Source organism: Alexandromys fortis, unplaced genomic scaffold (genome assembly GCF_014885135.2).
Source record: "Alexandromys fortis isolate MF-2015 unplaced genomic scaffold, M_Fortis_MF-2015_v1.1 scaffold_77, whole genome shotgun sequence".
Taxonomy (NCBI): domain Eukaryota; kingdom Metazoa; phylum Chordata; class Mammalia; order Rodentia; family Cricetidae; genus Alexandromys; species Alexandromys fortis.
The window spans coordinates 971,833-992,663 of record NW_026067967.1 but is presented as its reverse complement, the minus strand read 5'-3'; the positions used below and the strand labels follow the sequence as shown (position 1 = coordinate 992,663).

General features: G+C 42.4%; 1 protein-coding gene across 7 annotated transcripts in view; it reads left to right on the top strand.

The window, feature by feature from the left end:
- The window catches only part of Dlg2 (discs large MAGUK scaffold protein 2), a 1,620,445-nt gene that overhangs the window by 1,329,669 nt on the left and 269,945 nt on the right, over window positions 1-20,831 (top strand). For all 7 annotated transcript variants that reach the window (XM_050154453.1, XM_050154448.1, XM_050154445.1 and 4 more), the window contains one exon: window positions 1,373-1,529. In XM_050154453.1, the coding sequence (XP_050010410.1) occupies window positions 1,373-1,529 (157 nt within the window). The remainder of the gene's footprint in view (window positions 1-1,372; window positions 1,530-20,831) is intronic.

Here is a 20,831-nt window from a genome sequence, read left to right as displayed (position 1 = left end):
CGAAAAACCAAAAAAAAAAAAAAAAAAAAAAAGGTAACTACACTAGCCTGACAATGTGAGGCTGATCCTTAGAACCCATAGAGAAATTGAAGAACCAATGCCCGAAAGCTGGCCTCTGGAACACACACATACATACACGATAAAATAATAATAATAATTTTTAAAAGAAAATTGAATTAGGTGCCGGAGAAATTACTTGGTTGGGAAAGTGTTTGCCACGTAAATAAGTACCTGACATGAGTTCAAACCCCAGGACCCACAAAAATATTCAGGAACGATGGCACACACTTGCAATCTCGCTACTAGAGGCAGAAACAGGTGAATCCCTGGGGCTAGCCAGTCAGCTTAACCTAATCAGTGAGTTCAAAGTCGGTGAGAAGTACTGCCTCAGGAAGTAGACAGTGCCTTGGGACTGTTACCTGAAGTCCACCACCTCTAGCCTCCACACACATGTATGTCACTGGCGCACACATGAACACTAATGTATATAAGGGAGGGGGAAATGGATCAACCTGTGTGTTCTTTAACTCAGGTGTTTTGTTTTGTTTTACTGGGGTTTCTGTTGTTGTTGATGTTGTTTGCTTAGTTTTGTCTTGTTTGTTTGGTTTTGGTTCTTGGTTTTTCCGGGACCCTCAATTCTCGTTTGTCTCCATCTGCTGCAGAGTGTCTCCACAGGGGTGTGTGACTATTAGCTGGAACAGGAAATGCCTCATTATCATCCCCTCACGCCATCCCCTCACGCCTGCAGCCCATGACTTCTCTTTCTGACAGTTACTTCGTAGCCCTCTCCCCTTCCCCGATGTCCCACCACATCTTTCTTCAAGTTTCTCTCTCCTCTGTCACTCGTTTGCATCCTCACTGTGGCCAGCCCTCCTCCTGTCCCTGTTTTTATGTATTTGAGCTGGTTTTCCTGCCTCCCAACAAGACTGTAGCTCAACAATGTGCAGACCAGTTCTTAATCTTCTTCACTGAAGCAGTCCTGCTGCCTCAGAAATTCCAGGGCGTTCCACCACTGACAAGGCTCAGTCTGATTGATACCTCTCCTCTCACCATCTCTCCTTTATTTCTTCACCTTGCCAGTCTACTGAGTACTGTATGGTCAATACAATTACAAATACTTTTAAAGAGAAAAGTGGAAGAATCACTGCTTGAAGATGTTTCAGGAATGGTGTTGCATGAGATGCTGATGGAGAACTCAGATATCTGCCCTCATAGGTCTTTTCGTCATCTGCAAGTGCATTCTTACCATGGGAAGCCACTGTCATTGTAGTAGATGGTGAACAGCTGGTACCACATATTCTCACAATAGTAAAAGAGAGCGGAATCTGAGAAGGGTCACCCTGTGAGCTGTGTTCTCCGTTTGCTTCTACAGGGAGCCCCGCAAGGTAGTCCTTCACAAAGGCTCCACTGGCCTGGGCTTCAACATTGTGGGCGGGGAAGATGGAGAAGGAATTTTTGTATCCTTCATTCTGGCCGGTGGACCAGCAGACCTGAGTGGGGAGCTCCAGAGAGGAGACCAGATCTTATCGGTGAGTATGTCTCTTTCATGTTCTCTCTTTCCATCCACACCTAGCATCAATGAGAGCATTGCCACTTAGGTGGTCCAGAGGTCCTTGATGATGGTGGCTTTACTCCTCTTGGATAAAGGTGGAGGTTCTAACATCCTCTTTTAGATGGTCATATGTATCTGTGTGCAGTAGAATATTGAGAAGCAGACCTTATTAAAATGGTATATTGTTTACTTATTGAAAGAAAACCTCCCAAGAACTTGTGACCACATTCCTCAAACTTCAGTTTTACAATATAGTTTGGTGCACATAAGAAGTATATGAGAAAACATGTAAGAGGATGCGACAGGGTGTGGTGATGGTGACGGGGGGCAGTGGGCAGCATTCACCAAAGTCCAAGAAGTATCAGCAACAGCAACCAAAAATGTAAAGAAGAATTACCAGTAAAAACTTTCTATGCATCTACTATTTGCTACTAATTTTAGTAAAGTGAAGTTTAAGGTCATTTTACTAAGGCATCTGATAAACAAAAACCTGTACCTCTTGAGTATATGCACCTGAATGTTTTTCTGAATATGTTTTCCTGAGTCTCTTACCACAGGGTACCATGATGAATATATCCATCATCTCTAATCATTGCTCCTAGTATTCTGTCTGTGGTGTAACTACTTAGAACACACTTATATTCCATCTAACACATTTTTTTAAAAAACGTAAACAGGCTAGATAACTGGCTCAGTCTGTAAGATTCAGGACCTGAGTTCAGTCCCCAGCACTTATAAAAAGAAAGTAGTACACACCTATAATCCCAGTGATGCAGAAATGGAGAGAGGAAGATCTTTGGGGAGAATGACAAAGAAAAACTGTTGTCAGAGGTAACCGTCCCACCACATCCCACAGCCATTTAGTCCAAATAAACACACAGAGGTCTACATTAATCATAAACTGCTTGGCCTAGTAGCTCAGGCTTCTTATTAACTCTTATACTTTTATTAGCCCATAATTCTTGTCTGTGTTAGCCTTTTTCAGTACCTTTTTCAGTGAGGCAGTTACATCTTGCTTGGTCTGTGTCTGGGTGGCAACTGCAGACTGAGCTTTCCTCTTCCCAGAATTCTCCTGTTCTCATTGCCCCGCCTCTACTTCCTGGCTGGTTACCCCTCCTATACTTCCTGCCTGGCTACTGACCATTCAGCATTTTATTAAACAAATCCAAAAAAACAAATCTTTACAGGGTAAAACTATTGTCCAACAGCAGAAAAACAGCCAATGTCAACCTCTGGTCTACACACAGAGACTACACACTATGAAAAGAAATAAAAATACAGTACATACAGTATTAACTTTAAGGTACTATGCTATATCATAGATTTAGAGATTTTATTTTTCTTTCATAACTATAAAATTTATTTTCAGGTCTCACACGGGTATCTCCCCATGTTTATATGAGAGAATCAGGCTCACTAATACTGAGTAACATCAAAATTTAGCAAGTTAATTCATACAGTTAATTTCCTACCTATCAAAAATACAAGTAAAATTTCGAAGTGAATGTCCAGTTCTACTTGTCCTCTCCTTTCTTGCTTCCTCCCTTCTGTGTTTTCCTTTTTTCTTGCTTCCTTTTACTCCCTTGTGTGTGTTCATGTACTTACTGACTGTCTCCACTACATAAAGCACCCTCCCTGGTGCAGAGGATAGTTAAATTCATTGTGAATGTTCATAGTCGTATTAGAGTTTTTGGTAATAATGTAAATAATAGAGAATTACATAAGGATTCTAGTTCTTATAGATTACTGTTCATAATTCAATAAAAGCACATAGCTTTTTGTTCTCATTGTGTACTCAGAAAAAAAATTGTTTTCATTTTATAGCTGTGACTTATAGATAGAATTTTCCAAGACACCTTAATTTGTTAGCTTTTATTCTATTCCCTTAAACAAAAATCAAATCCCTCTCCTTCCATTCTGTTGCTACCTCTTTCTTTATCCCTACCTTATACTCTTCTCTCTCTCTTTCTCTCTTTCTCTCTCTCTCTCTCTCTCTCTCTCTCTCTCTCTCTCTCTCTCTCTCTCTCNACACACACACACACACACACACACACACACACACACACAATTTCCCTGAAAAGTACACTGCAGTCGACCTGAGTTACAGAGAGTCCCAGAAGCCTGCATGGATGGCCTGACTTTATGTGTGATCATTATGATTCTCCTGCAATGCAGCAGACCTCTGCCATCCAAGAGCCTGCAGCTCAGTGGATGCCGAGTCTGAGAGATGAGATGGTCTCATGCCAGGGCCTTTTTCTGTCATTCAAGGGCTGAGCTGTGTCTTTGACACTTAGATGACATACGATATATACAAGGCAGCTCTTCAGCCTTATCGCCTATATTGTGAGCATGTCTCTTTCTTTACTACCTGGTAAGATCTCTGAAAGAAAATTCCCTGTCTTAAAGGAGTTTGTATTTTCAATATTTAGTAATCATAGCATCTCTCATCTGCTCATGGTCAACACTTATACGGTCACAGCATATTCTCAGCTAGAAGCACTTTTACCTGAGTTTAGCCGTGTCTGTCCCTAAGGAGATGCCGACTCTCATGATAAGTTCCTGTTTCTTCGACTCTCCACACTGGAATGGGGATTCCAGAAAGACGCATGATTTCCCCGCAGCTCCATCACTACTGACTGTGTAGCTGGACTCAGACTAACTCCTCTCGACCCAAAGCCCAAGTCCTCTCTCCACACAGCAATCCCAGCATTCCGCCTGCAGAATACAGCCATTCTCTTGATGCTCACTGCTCTGAACCCATGCTGTGGTCGGAAGCTCTAACGCACTAATACGTGCAGTGCTTTTTACTCAGGCAGTATTGACAACTAATTTATCAAATGATCACACTAAACGTTATTATACTCAGATTAAGGATGATATCATGAAAGTGATATCAGATTCTCTACTTCTGCCAAGTTAGGAAACCTAGAAAGCCAAGGGTTTTACTTTGACTTCTATACAATGTGACAAAATACAGAGGCTAAGGATTGTATATGACTCAAAAGGAAAAAGCTCAAAATTATTATGCCTTTAAAGATAGATTATCAAATTAAATATTAATTTTAGAACCACAAATCAAGTAAGGAATGAACCGTGGAACTATGGAACTGTCTTGAAAATTAGAATTCATGAGACAAGACAGTCTCTGGATTTCTGAGAGCATACCTTTTATTATATACAACATCTGCAAAAGCATTAGATGCCAAAAAGTATTATCTGGAAGTTATTACCCATTGAAAGGGAAGAGGGAACATTTTTTTTCTTTTTAGCTTATTTGAGTTTATTTAACTTTCAATAGCAAGTGTCTAACTTCAAGTTAAGTATTCTAGTTTCATTGGGTAACTATAAAGAAAAAAGAGACCTTGATAGGCTCTGCTGATATAAAGGATGGGAAGGAAGCTACAAATTAGAATTATGAACTTGCCATGTGCAAGATAGAGGATTTCACATCCACCTCTTAAACTAGACATTAAGAAGGAGTGCATTCCCAGAAAACACAAAACAAAGACTCACAATCAAAGCTAAATAAAAACTCTATACATGACACTGAGTCACATAAGATTAATTTTCAAATTATTCATATTAACAATAACCTAGAAAGTTCAGACGGAGGGAAGAGTTGTTGGAGTAGGTTTCACTCTGGAGCAGTCTTCACAGAGAAGAGAGCTGTGTGGTAGATGATAATCTTTAGATTAAGGGCAGACAGAAAGCTTGAACAACCAAGAGGACCCTAAGAGATACATACATGGATCTACACAGGAAAGAGAAAAGGACAAGATCTCCTGAGTAAATTTGGAGCTAGGGGGTCACAGGGAACAGATAGAGGGGGAGAGGGGAGGAAAGGAGGGGAATGGAGAAAAATGTATAGTTCAAAAAGAAACAATAAAAAACTTTAAAAAGTTACTAATAAAGGAAAATCTTTTTAATGATAAAAATATCAAGGGCATAATATTCACACCAGAATAACTCCACCATGCAGACTATAGACTTTTCCTAGTAATTTGTTTCATAATGGCTTACAGTGGGCCAGTTCTAGTGTGCTTGCTTTTGTGTTTCTCTCTTCTCTTCTCTTCTCTTTTCTTCTCTTCTCTTCTCTTCCCCTCTCCCTTCCTCTCTGCATGTCACATGGTAAGTCTTCATTCAGTGATGCTATTCACTGCTAACAACTCTCAATTAAGAATGATTTTAATACAACATTTTAATTTTTTTGAGAATTTCCTACATGTATATAATCTATCTTCATCAAATCCACTCCCTCTTTTCTTACTCCTTCCAGACCAACTCCAGTGACTCCCAACTTCTTGTCTTTCATTTTCCTTTCTTTATTCTTTTCTAAATAATCCAATTAAATGCATAGTGGTGGCGCGAGCCCACACACTGGAGCACTGACATCCTACCAGAAGCCACACCATCGAAAAATGACCCTCCCCCAGCAGCCACAACCAGCTTGATCTGGGGCAGGTTTTACAGGCAACCACAGCTGCTGTGAATTCCTGAGTGCAGCTAGATCACTCTCAGAGGACATTGCTTCCCAGAAGTCCTCCCAACATCTGGCTCTTTCCGTCTTTCTGCCCTCTGTCTGAAACATTTCCTGAGCTTCCGGATAAGCATTGTGATGCGTATAGATATTTCTGATGTTTTTAAAGTATCAGATAACCATGACTAAGGTAGAATTGGTATGGCTTAGATTTTTTTTTCTTCTAGACAGGGTTTAGACTAGGTCTGTACCCCACCCCAAAAAACAATGCTTCACAAATACTTGTAGTGGTTTGCTGCCATAGTTACTTAGTACCATGTGTCTTCACTGAAGAACTTACAAAACATCTGTGTACCAGTGTGCCCTGGGACTGTCCTAAAGACAGAAAAGTCAGTAGATGATTTTCCAAACTTTTGTAGCTACCAAATCCTTACCTAACAAATACCTTGAAGGGCAGTAAGGTCAGAAGTGTGTGGGTAGATACTTTTATACTTCCCATAGTTAACCATTTCTTATATATATTTTAAATTTAACATACAGTGTAATGAGTTTCATCACGATGTTTTCATCCTTATATGCCAATTCACGTTGACCTTTGCCCACCCCCCGCACTTCCCTCCCCTGTCCCACCTGCCTCATCTTTCTAGCCCCCTCCCAACTGCTCCAATCACCCTCCCTTTACTTGTAACTTAGAATTCTTTACTTCACCCCACTCCCCTTGCAGACGCAGGATAGTGGGCGCCATCTCGTGGTCAGTGTTGCGTACCACCTAAATACATTGCCTGTCAGCTTGAAACAGGGCTCTATTGTGGAGACTTATTCCTGTTCCGCACCAGAACTCCCGTCCAGAAGTAGTTAAGATAATGAAAGGTTTTTAAAGCCATCACCTTAGGTTACATTTCATACATGTACTATGAGTGGTCTTTTCTCTATAATTTCTCCTTTATATATTTTACTTCTTAGAGATTCATTGTAGAAAGAAATTCCAGGCATTGAACCATTTTCATGAAGTATCCTCAGGGCAGATTCTAGGGCATTCATGGGGTAAATACATTAAGCAGCACAGTGGCCTCTTTGGGCATTCTTCCTGCAGAAGGAAACAGAAAGGCTTCTGATCTTGTTTGTTTCTATGCTTTGTTAGGGAAAAAAATGTGAAACCAAGCATGTTGTGGAAACTGGAAACCCAGAAGCACAAGCCATCCTGTCCTGGGGCCCCTCTTGCTACTCTGTAACAGAAAAGACAATGTCACATGGCAACACAAAGAAGCATGCAAGCTGCTTCCCTCCCTTTCTGTAAAGCCACTAATGCCAGCTTGAGTGCCCATCCCATCCCAACTACTTTCCAAAGCCCCAGTAACTTCCAAATACTGTTAACGTTAATTTAAGGAGTCAGTTTGCAACACGTGACTCTGATTTGTGCGCTTAACCCCCAAAGTCCCACTCTGCCCGAAGAGTCCTCTAATCTTGCTAGTTGTCAGGGAGTCCAAGAACACTGGGTCACACACAATCTTCCAGTCTTTGGAAAGAACAAGACTTTCATACTGTATTATATCCTTTCTTGGCTTCTCTAAAGCCTTCCGACGGCTTTCTGCTGTCCTTAAATGCTAAAGTGTTAATGTGGTATACAGGCACGGAGGCTTCTGCTCACCAGTATGGCCTCATTTCTGCGACTTCCTCCACTCTCGCTCACACTCCAGCCACCCTGGGTTTTCCCCACCTCTAGTTGGGGTTACTGCTGAAAAGCCCTAGCATCAGGATCTACCCTGCAGGCGTCCATACAATGACCAGTCACAGTATCACAACTGAAAGCACATGAGTGAGAAGGTATAGGATTCCAAGCCGCCAGGATTCCGAGTCACTGAGGAAGGCTCAGAGCAGAATTACTCAACTAGTTGTCGAGACGCTGACCTCTCTCCTGCTCTCGAAGTCCTCTGATAAGGAACTTTGGGTAAATAGGGATCTTCTGCTATCTAGAAAAGACTGCAGAGTTAGATTGACCATGCTCCTTTGGGGAGATATCCCCCACTCTCTGGCGTAGAATCTAGCTGTGTAACATAGAAAATAGGGAAGAAGCTCAATAAACATAATGGGCAGTGAGAACCAAAGTTAACACTGCTCCTTTGCAGTTCATTCCTTAAGTCCCTCTTATTAGAAGTGTCCTCATCGTACACAATACAGCTCAAGTAGAAAGGATGGGGCGAGAGCTAGCACAGCCGTGAACACGCACTTCCAGGCGTACCTGTGGTAGGTATCCCACAGGAGGACTGCAGAGCTACGCGGCTGTAAACAGCCTTCTCAAGCCCAAACTCCAATCCGGGGAAACTAGCTCCATCTTGTCTCAAAGCAGTATTCCTAAACCGTGTGTGTGTAACACCAGATCTGTGAGAATACTCCATGCAAGGTGTTCACGATCCGACAAGGACTCAGAGAAACCCAACAAAAATCAAGAGACCCTAAAAGTGCTCTCTAGTCCTGTTGAATTTAAGGACCTTTCCCCTCATGGAACACTGGTTATCATCGTATGAACTGGGTTTTGGAGATTCTGCCTTAAATTAATCTCTAGAAAACTCACACATGTGTCTACTGTGGGAGAAATAAGATCAAGACTGTAAAGTCCTTATAGAGGTTCCACTAATTGAATAAAGTGGCTAAGGATTGAGGACAAGACACAAAAGTGTCCTCAGTGAGCGTAGAGCCTCAGAAGAATCAGGCACGAGAAGAGGTGGCTTCCAATATGGGAAGTTTATATAAGCTGTCCAGACCCACAGGGCCCAGTTTGGGGACATGGGAAGACTTGGACAGGGGCTGCTTTCCTACAGAGGGGACCAGAAGGCGGAAGAAATAGAGAATCTGAGATAAAACACCTACATCAGCTGGATAATCACTTCCCAGAAAACACTGTAGTAAATACTGCAGCTGCAATCTCTTGAATCCCCCAATCACTTGGTCGACTGGAAGGCTCAGAGAAATTCAATAATGTCCCTGAGATTACACCAATTATCAGTACTGACGGGGGTATTTGAACGGCTATTGCTTTTGATTTCAAGCTGAGACCCTTATTGCAACTCCAGACATCAGAAAGGAAATTGAATGTGGCACTTCGTTTATGTCTCAAGACTGTCCACACTCAGTTATCAGGGAAACACACACACACACACGCACACACACACGTATAATGCCTACTGTAATAGAGCACTTATAAAGAGATGTGTGAGCCGCCTAGGAAGTCATTGTGCCTGTGGTCTCCAAGACACATCCGAACATCTTAGACGTGTCACCAGAGATCAAGACTGCCTCTCATTTACTTCTGTATCCCCATCAGTGAATCTGGACCCAAGCCATCAAAGGCCCTAAGTAAGCACAGGGCAACTCTCCGTGGTATTATCTGGACCTCTAGCCCACTGACTCTGACTACCCTGAAGATTCAGAATATCCTAAAGCTTTAAGCTTTCCAGTTGATGAAACGTATTTTACCAATTCAGACACATCTTAACTAGTAGGAAATCGTGTAAATCAGAGAAATATTAAATATTATTCTACAGTCTTAAAAACTAAAAAAAAAATGTTTTTTTAAATTAGATTATGGTTTATTCTTTTTTTAAAAAAATGGTCCATTTAGGTAATAGCAGCTTCTAGACAACCTAACTCCTCTTGGTAGGCGTTCAGAATGTGCTATGGCAGCTGGTCCCAAAGGGCAGAGCTTACCAAGAGATTTCTGCTTTGAGAAAAGGGCCAGCCATCGCCTAAAATGGAGTGAGTACCTTGGTAACAATTTTGTTTTGCCTCTGGATACTCTGCCTTGGTAGTTAACATCCCTCGTGTTTATGTCCTTTATACGAGCATCATGCCACCTTGGTTGCATCCTTTCAGGATTGTAGAGAAATGATCGCTTCCGTTTTTTAGAAGGAACTGAAGTGACTTCCTAAGGTGGAACCAGACTGACCCCAAGCACGCGCTCCTTCTGTCAGCACCAGATGCTTGACTGTGCTGTGCTCAGCTCTCCAGTGTCCCTGGCGGGAGCCCACATACATAACTTACCTGCTCAAGTTCTTGACTCCAAGCAGATGTTAGCATCTCTGGGAAATTTAAAGAAGCAACAACAAGAAAAACGAATTTGATAGAGAAATAATTGATAGCTCATAAGATCGTCTGAAAATTGCAAAAATGCTTCCCAGGGGCCAAATGCTTGAGGCCTCTGCTCTCCTGAGGCATCAACGCTGGCCATTTGCAGCCAAGCTGCACTGCTCTGAAAAATCTGTCCCGTGTGTGTGTGTGTCTGTCTGTCTGTCTGTCTGTCTGTCTGTCTGTCTCTTCTCTCTGTGTGTATCTGTGTGTGTGACTGTGTGTGTGCACGCGCGTCTCTGTGTCTTCTCTGTGTGCCTCTCTCTGCCTGTGTGTGTCTCTCTCCATGTCTCTCTGTCTCTGTGTGTGTGTGTGTGTGTATGTATGTGTGTGTGTGCATATCTAGTATAAGACGCTAGGTCCCAGCCCCTGTCCATGAAAAGACTACCTGCCCCGTCCAGTGTCTATAACAAGCTAGGGCTGTTTGGGATTGTTTTAGAACTAGAAGGATCTGAAATCTTTGGGCTTGCAGAGCTCTGCGAAAGATATCTTTAGATTTACAGTGTTAAGAATTGCAATTACCTCTTAAACAATAGACATTATTTCTGGAGTGTGGTCTCCAAAGGCCCAAACCTGAGAGAACATAAAGGGAATTGGAACTTAGTTGGATCCTTAGATTTTGTTTTAGGTAGGAACCAACTTATTCCCTTTTCCAAGAGCACAAGGGCTGGCAACTAGCTACACCTGCTGACAATAGTCTTGAGAGAGCAGAACTCTCTGATTCACAACTAGGTGGAAACTTTGTTTCAGATAGAAGTACATTAGCCTTGAATGACCAAGATATAAGTCCCAAACTCTCTGACCTTTGGCCTCTTTGGGCCTCCACAAATACTTTGGCTTTTGGTCTCACCAACTTTGGGGCATGGTCCTCTGGACTCTCTGTTTAGAAAAACATCTGGTGGTTCTAGTTGAAATCCCAATTAACCAGAAGTAAAACCAAAAATAACCAGAAGTCCATGGGATGTCTCCCTGTGCCCTGGGGAAGGATATTGTGGGTCTCATCAGAGCCCTTTGTCCCCAATAGGATACATCAAAACCAGAATTAAAAAAAAAAAAGGCCAAAAAGTATCATAGAATTTTAAAAACAAAGGGGAAACCTCCATTAAAAAAAAAAACAATGCTTGATATTTCTTTTTCAAGCATGACTGTTCATGGTGAGGGGTCCCTGGAATCAGAGTGAAGAGTCAAACATAAGAATTTGGGATGAAATTATCTTGCTGGGGCCTTCACATTTTAATCCTGAAACTCACCAGAAAAACAAGTCAGCCATTTTGAACTAATTTAAATAAGATGTTATTAAAAATATTAAATATTGCCCAAGATAGAAAATGGCCAGGACCATCAACTGGAAACTTTCCAGAAAAGTGGCCATAATACTTTCCCATGAGGCTTTGTTGTTAGTTTTCAAGAACTCCAACTTCCAGAATCCCAGGAAGTTACCTGGTCCTTGGGCAGGTGGGGATTAAAGGTTAACTTTGGGTCTAACATAAACCCCAAACCAAACCTGAATATTTTTGGTGTTCAATACCTTGGACATACTTTGTAATGGTCTGCCCTGCCCTATCCCTTTAAGAGACAAGCCCCACCCACTCCATCCCCCATCTGTTGAGGCAAGCAGATCTTCCTTCCCTTCCAGCCTGTGAGTCCTTCCTTTCTAGCTTTCTCCTAAAGAGGCAGCCTCTCTCCCTTTTCCCCACTTCTCCCCTTCCCCCTCTCTCTGTTTCTCTCTGTGTGTTTCTCTTTCTCTCTGCCTTTCTCTGATCTGTCCCCTTCTTCCCTTCCCCCCTTTTCCCTTCCCTTCCATAACCCACTAAATAAATATCCAACCTCATTCTGTATGATATGTGCCTATCCATCTCTGTCTCTCACCAGCCATGTGGCTCCCTGCCTGGGATCTGCTGGCTCTAGTGGCCATAGGCCACTAGGGGAACCACAGCATTTTAGCACCACAGCTCCTCATGGCCCTCTGCCTGCTGCAGCCACTCTGGGAATGGTGCTGTTTTAGTTTTACCATAACACACATAGTGAAAGGAAGAACTGACTCTCCCATGTTGGTCTCTAACAGACAGACAGACAGACAGAGTAAATAATTATTTTGAAAGCTTAGAGAACTTGGATAACATACAAGAGAAATGGAGGGAGCCTTAGATAGAAGAAAAGAAGTTTAGGCAGATGCTGCACAATCACTCACTCCAGGTGATAAAATTATTCACGGGCAGGAAATTCTGGCTACATTGTTTCCATGGAAACTCTCATCAGGGAGGCTCAGTCTCTGAAATTATCACATCAAAAACTAACTGCAATCAAAACAATCCGGGGCTGAGAGCTGCTCAACCCCAAATTCCTGATGCTTACTGAATATTTTAATTAAATTATAAGCCATAGGTGGGAGAAAGGAATAAGAATACATTTGAAGCCATGGCTCGATGAATATTTGTGATGACATTTTAATTGTAAAGATTAAATTGCAGGTAGAGAAATGAAGACAAAGAGTAGTTTTCTGGAAACTAGTACATGAGGTGATCCACTGGAGAACTAGTTATTAAAGTCAGGAACATCAAGAGTTCAAAGAGGAGAGATTTACTTGATATAGAATAAATTAAACTAAAAGCCTCAGGTAGGATTCAGATACTGGGAGAAATGGCCTCTCTCTTCCTCCTTTGTATTTCCAGAGTTTTAATGGGAGTTGTGGATTTGGTTATTTTAGAGGGGAATTTTACATGAAATATTCTCTCTGCAGAATGAGGGCATGAGGGAGGGTTGTTTGTGTCTTGCTAATTACTGCACCCCAAGGCCTAAGCCAGTGCTAGAGACAAGCACATGAGCACAGGACCATACAGTTGACACATGGGCGTGTGAACACAGGGCAACACAGTTGGTGCAAAGGAGAAGTGAAAGAAGCCTTTCTCAGAAGTTTCTTGTGAACTCTTCCACCTAAATGTTCAGGATTCTCGTCAGTCGTCTGTGCCGTCTAACACGAACCCTGCTTCCTCCGAGTTCCAGCATGGCTGTGGAGAGAGAGCCAATCAGGCTGAAACCTCAGGACTAGTAACTGAATGTGGCTTTCTGGGTTGTGCCCAGACATAGCATTTTGTCACTAATGGCAGTTGTGATTTGGTGATGAGAGGACCTCTCTGCTCCTCAGTGAAATTGTTAAAAAGAAAACATTTCTTTCTTTAGCTAAGGCCCACAGCTTTTTCTGCTTCTGATGACACAATTTTGAGGGATTATTTTTCTAATGAGAACCTCTCCTGGCTCATGCCCTGAGTCTTGAAATGTAATGATCCCAGGCAGCTACCAAAGCCTAGGCTCTCCTGCCTGAACCAAGACAAGCCTGTTAGCTGTGAAATGGCTCTGGCTAGTAGCATTCATTGTGTGATAACAAAGACCACCTGTTTGTTCTGCTCCCTTTGGTTTCTCAAGGCAACCTTGAGACAGGCAGGGAAAGCACCCTTATCACAGACAGGAAGGACTCCGCCTGGTGGTGGGGGAGGGAGTAAGTTCTACACACAGTGTAATAGGAGAATCAGAAACCTACATATTTAGTTGTTCTTCTCTTCGATATTTTTCCAGTTATTTTCATAAACTGGCATATGAACCAAATACTCCAGTGGAATAAAAGAAATAGAAGGCAGCTGGGATTGTTTCCTGAAAATCCACAAGATGGCAGCAAAAGCTTTTGCACAGGGCTGTAGGCAGGAGGCTTTGTCTATGGATGGTGTGGAGCCATAGTCTTAGCCTTAGCTGTTTAAAGTAGACAATTCAGTCTAGAAGAGATAAATTTTAAAAAATGGAAGTAGAATTGGTTTATTACTTGTTTATTTTTAATTGCATAAGTCTGCTTTTAAAAACAAAACTCATGATCCTCCTGCCTCTACCTACCCAGAGCCGGGGTTACAACTATCTGCGGCCATGTTCAATGGTAGTCTCCTCTCTAAACAAAGCGGTGAGAATGAAAGAGGAAAGCTGAGACTGGAGGATTCTTGAGAAAACTCAAAAGAGAGTGGCTCCTTGCACACTGTGTGCTCTGTGTTTCTCTTATTTGTAGGAGGGAACGAGAGGAGCCAGAGAGAAATCAATCTTCCAGGTCATTTAATTTCTTTTTATTTGTTCTTGTTCGATATCTTCCCTAGAGGTAAAACTTCTTGATGGATCAATGGTGCCATGTAACAAATTAGAGACATGGTTATTGCCTTTATCTTTCAGGTCTCACAGGCAAAATAAAATACATTTAACAATATACAGCTATTCTTCATGCAATATTATTTTCCTTCCTCTGCCTGGGACAGAAGCCAGGAAGGGAAGTACTTTTCTCTCTTTCCTTAGTCTATTCTTTGTTGAGCCAAAGTTGCCTTGACTTATGGGGAGTCTTATTATTTATAGAAATAAATAGTTATGAGTTAGTTGTGCCTGAAATTGAGGCCAGAAAACCTTTCCAACATACCCTAAATGTAACTGTGTGCCCCTTAGCCCTAACATTAGGTAAGCAGACAGCTTTTACGCTTAGAAAATCTGGTACTAGCTAAAAGGAAAACAGAACAAAAAACAAAAACAAAAAACTTAAAGTCAAATGATATCAAGTGATGGGTCTTCAGTTCTGAAATCCTTTGAATATTTTTTCATACTGTCCATTCTTGTCTTTCCCCTTTTCCTGATCTTTATAATTTCTATCATTATACCAATGACCATTGCTTATGAAACAATCAACTTTCATTTCCGGTTATCTGAAATAACTATATTCTCATCTTCAGTAGCCTATGATATTTTTTCCTCCTAGGAAAAGTCTACGGCATAATCTTAAGATGGTATATCTTGATTCCTGTGCTACTATCCATCTAGAACTTCCCTTGGCAAATATCACATTCCTCTCTCTTTCTTCATTTATTTTTCTACTATTTCTATCGGCAAAGACCTTGTTAAAGGCTCCAGAGTTACACTGCCACAGGGCATGCAGTGACCACTGGGCCACGTGTTACATCCTCAAGAAATTTTCTGTGTTCTTTGAGAAGTAAGGAATTAATTTGTACAGAACTAAACCATAAGGAATGAGCAGAGCGATAAGGGATTTCTATACACCTCAGAGGAAGAACCAAACGGGATCTGGGTACTCCTTGTTCTCTGCCATAAGTCTAAAGTGTAATGCTTCTCTGGGTCTGAAAGAAAGCAGTGAAGTCCCACTTAGATGTGGAAACAGCACATTCAAGACTCAGGAGTAGTCTGAACCAACAGACTTGAGATACAGAGGATTATTAGTCAAGTACCTTGAATCCCAGGATAAAGAACTGAAGCGCCACACCGGCCAAGGAGAGGAAAATAAACCGAGTCCACATGTAGCCCAGTGTGACCCCGAACTCCTGTCCCCCTTGCTGTTCTGCAAAACGAAAGGACGCCATTTACGATCCCCAGAGCCCTCGCAGCTCCGCCATGCTAGGAATGTTTGGGTGTGAGAAAACTGAGTGATATATTTTGAAATAATTTATTGCTGCTTAAACAGGGTCGTTGCTGCATTTCTTTTCAATTAATAAAATATTTAAACCAAGTGGGAAGTAAAGGCACATGCCTGTGGTTTTTCAGAGGTCCTAGTTTGAATTGAATCATCAAAATAAAGTTTACTGTATTAGTATCTAGCTTTCTCTTAAAATTCCCAGCCTCACCTATAAACTCCTTCTTTCCTCACCCGACTTATTAACCTTTTACCCTTTGTCTAAAATGTTCTCCCGACCCCCATTTCCTTCCCCCAGAATAGATGGCTTCCACTCATTCTTCAGCTCTTTTCTAGACGGTTCCACGCTGTACTCCTTCTAGATGGTTCCACGCTGTACTCCTTCTCTTCCGGTTCCGACACAATCATAGCAATCCACACAGGAAGTCCTCCAGGTTGGTTAGCTCACTTCAATGCACTCCCTGTCCGTTCTCTCTACACCTACCTCACTAACGTGCAAAGTCACGTTAAGTGCTCCACTCTCCTCATTAGACTGGAACCAAGAGAATGTCATTCTTGTTCACCTGGCACATTTATAAATATCATATGAAGGCAATGAATAAAGTCAGACCAGTATTTTAACTAAATGGATTCTGAGTGAAGGACCTCGGAACCTAATATTTGGCCAAGATTGCATACGCATGGTGCATATGTAGTGAGAAGGGTCTGGTGTACAGATCGCTGGTTTTCTAAGTGTCGCCAGCTGACAGCAACGTGTGTATATAAGCCGACTTTGAGGACTATTTGGAGACTGTAACCTCTCTAGTCTTTCATAGTAGTAGGTCTTCCAATCAGCGGCCACTAGAGGGCAACATACTCACACTCTGACCATCATTTGGGGCGGCGAGAGAATAGTAAAATGTTTTCCCTTTTTTTTCCTGATTAAAATGTGTATGGATAGATAATCTTATGTTTGTGGTAGTTATAGGACCTGTGGGCTGCAGTTTCCATGATTATGGGTTTAACAGTTATAATTACCTTTCTAGTGTGAAATTAAAACCTAGATTAACTGTGATAATCATATCTCTACACGCTGCAAATATTATCTCACACAAGCCTCCTATCACACTGCCAGAGAATACGTTCTTTTCCCATTTTCCAACAAAACCATTCAGATTCAGTGGCATTAAATGAGTGTCTGACTATAAGAAATCAAAGTTCCTAGAAAGACTAAGTACTTAGATACATTAGGCATTTCATGTTCTCTGCCCAGTCAGATAGCTCGGGAGGAAGGGGTGCCAAAGTCGCTCCCAGCAGTGTAGAACCGGCAGTGTGCCCCTTAGGAGGCACTGCCGTTTTTCATGACACAAGATGCCATCTGGTGCTGCTGTTCCAAGGGTCTATCTCAGGCCTGTCTACAGGCATGTAGCCCTGGAGCGTCCTTGTGTTGTCTATGCAAGCTAGACCGTGCCTACATTTCAAAAGTCATTTTGGTTGCTGTATTTTTACAGGGGAATTAAGAAGATTAAGGATCAGGACTATGAATTTTATTAGATTACAGGGCAGAAGGGAAATTGATTTATCTTAAAGAGAAAGCACTAAAACAGGAGGAAAAGAAAACAGAGTAAGAACTAGTCATAGTGAGACAGGATCACACCTATAAGGCCAGTGTGTTGGAGGCTGAGGCAGGAGGATTGGCATTAGTTTGCAATCAGTCTGGGCTTTGTTATGGGACTGTGTTTCAAATAATGAAAAACCAGACCCAGATAGACAAACATGGCATGTACTCACTCCTAAATGGATATTAGATGTAAAACAAAGGATGAGCCTGTAGTCGATGATCCCAGAGAAGCTAGGTAACAAGGAGAACCCTAAGAGAGACATATATGGATCCCCTGAAAAGGGTAAAGAGTCAAGACCTCCTGAGGGGCAGGGGGAGAAGGGAGGGTGGAAGGGGAGGGAGGAAAGTAGAAGGGGAAAGGAAGGTGAGAAGGGAAGAAGGGCAGTTAGGAGGAGAACATGAGGGAATAGGATGCTCAAGAAGGAGCCCTTTTCTGAGAACTTTGCTGCAAAGGATGTCACTCATTGCAGTCAGCTTTTCAACACAGGAACCGCATGGCCTCACCACCATGCCCTTAAGACCTGGGCACGGAGGGAGGAGTTTGTTCATGGTGGTAGCTGTTTGAGGCAGAATGCCGCCTGCACACCTGAGGCAGCAGCTATCAGGTATGGGAAGGTGTGGCGCAGTAGGAGAAAGGACACCTTGCATGTCACAGAGTCTAAAGCCCTTTTCCTCACTCTACTAGTTTAGAAACATGCTGATCTCTCTGTGCCTCAGTGTCTTCGCTTTAAGATTGCCTTTAGTCTAGGTCTCAAAAGAACTAGCAATAGAAAGCCTAACCAATACCTTCTTAGTCAATACATGATCACTCAAGTTTTCTTTATTAACCACTGCCTTCCACGTTCAAATTCTGGTCACAGGCCAATTTGTAAAAGCCATTTGTCTGGAGTCTAGATATATCCCTATGTCATCCATCTCTTTTCTATTCTCCTGATTCTCCATCCTGTTCACCTCTTAGTTACTAGAGGTTAACTTTGAGCTACAAACTGAACTATGGTGACGAGCGTGACTTCCCGGTGCTGTTTTCTAATTAAAGGAGCGTGGACTTACAGCTGTGTTCATGTCCAAGCTCCGGCAACCAGCCGTGGAAACTCAGACTTTGCTGGGGAGCAGCATTATGTGGGGAACGACATGCTGTGTGCTAAAGTGGGAGGGTCGGAAAGGAGGGAATTGGTTAGCAATTAGAGATGATTTCAGTGACTGGAAAAAGAGGAGGAGGGGGGACTTTCCCTGCCGATATAAATGGAAAATTTTCTGTTGTTTACAATATCCACTGGGGACTTCTGAAACGCTGAGCACGGCCAAGGCTGTTTTGTGGAGTCTTAGTAAACACTTGCGGGAGTGGAGGAAGAACAAGAGGAGAAGGCTTAGCAAGGGCAGTCATTGTTCCTCTCCTGAATTTCTTTTCGCCTTTTCCAAAGAGTTGTGAGATGTTTCTATAGCTCCCTCTAAATCTCCTAGTGCTCAGACGTCTTTTATAAAATCACTAATTCTCGGAGTTCAGGCTGTTGTGTGACTCATCTGACACGTCCCAAAAGACGACACATTCAAGACGACAGGTCCGACACAGGAAGCTGTGCCCAGCCAGTTGCCTCCTGGATGGGTTTCTGGGTAGCTCTCCTCGCAATGCTTCTCCTATCACCTTCTTGTCTGGTTTGCCATCCTTTCATTATTAGCGACTGGACTGGCCACCAGGTCACTGGCAAGGTAGTTAGTTCGTAATTCTTCTTCAGACGAGCAGTAGTGTGTGATCTTTAGAGTTCCTCAGAGTCAGGGAGGACACTGACCAGGAGCACACAAGTCTATAGCCCCTCAGTAATAATTTATAGTGACCACAATTTGTGTACCATCCTGAGGATACAAGAAGAAGCCTAGAGCAACTGAAGACACGGCCCTCCTGAGGGTTATAGTCTAATTGCTGATATTTATTCATAAGGAAGATAACACGTAGATAGAGGAAGCAAATAGTAGAACAAGGTATGTAGTATTTAAATCATCTTTTGATTTAAATCTACTTTTAAATCAATAACTGTGTCTAGACGTGAAGAGTGTGGTTTTGAGTGATTATATAGTCATTCGCTTGTGTATATAGGCATGTAAAAGACAGGACTCTAGAAGGGTGTGTGTGTGCACTCACGTGCGTGTGTATGTATGCATGTGTGTGCATGTAGAGAGAGAGGTATAGATCAGAGTTATATGTTCAATTAATTATCAGTTGTTACCTGAAGGCAGGATAGAGAGATATCTACAATTTCTAGTACTGTTATTATTATTATTATTTTGAATTATTTTAATTGCTTAAAAAATAATAAGACATGGAAGGAAGAGAAAACTTTATGCGGTACTGTTGGCTTGCTTACAAGGCTGCTGACCAAGTGAGTAGCACTTGACCATCGCATGACAGCAAAGCTGGAAATGGAGAACTTGACCTTGGAATGAAAAGGAGTGAGGGCACCAGGGAATCACAGGAAATAAGCAGAGCAGGGACCAGGAATAGATCCACAGGGAGGAAAGCCCGAGGGCGGCTGTGCTGAAAGCCAGTGGCTGCTGAACAGATTTGCTTGGGAGATGGAGGTGTGCCGTGAGGAGTACTAAACACTAGAATTTTTGTCTGGATTCTGTCACAAAGATGATAAATGACACGGACAAGCAATTTCATTCCCTGAGCCTGAGCTCAGAGCGTTTATGACATGGGAGATTAGCTATGAGGAATTCTAATGCTTCCCATGTTAAAGATCACTTTGGGCTGAAGAGAGTGAAGAGTTGGGACAAAGGCCTTATTCTGGAAAGCCAGCGCATTTTCACATGGGCTGAAGAGATGCCTCAGTGTTAAAGAACATTTACTGCTCGTGCAGAGGAACTGGCCCCATTTTCAAGCACTCACCTGGAGGTTCATAACCACCTGTAGCTCCGAGTCCAGCTGATGTGACACCTGTGCTGGTCTCTGCAGGCTTTTGCATGCTTATGGTGCTCATATACTCGCATAGGCACATACTCATATCCCTAAAAACAATGCGTACATATGCTCATATATACACATGCATAAACTGGGACTGGAGAGATGACTCAGCTGTTAAAGGGCAATTGTTGCTCTTGCAGGGAACTACACCCCGGTTCCCTGCACCCACATAGTGGCTCACAATGGCTGTAACTCCAATTCCAGGGAATCCTGCACCCTCTTCTGGCCTCTGCAGTCACTGTATATGTTTGATACACACACACACACACACACACACACACACACACACACACATTTGTAGGCAAAACACCTATAAACAAATAAATATGTTCAACAAGAAAAGACATTTGCGTATAACCTGCGAACAGGAGCATAGAAGAGGAGCGCCTGCCTCGTGTATCCGGTGAACACTCGCATTTGGAGAAGAGTAGAGTGGGGTATACAAAGTACTCAACAAGGTAATGGGTGTAACAGGAACAGGTGGAGAAAGGAGAGGTAGAGATTAGCGGGAGGGGAGGTTAACAGATCAATTAGAAGCCCTGGATAAGAACAGAGAGGGTCAAAAAGCATGCGTTCATGATGATGTTCAGAGAGAAAGAAGAAGAAATGAGGTTTTCTGCATGGGAGTATCAGCTAATGATTCTACAAGAAATAGAAAAATACAAAATCACCCATTTT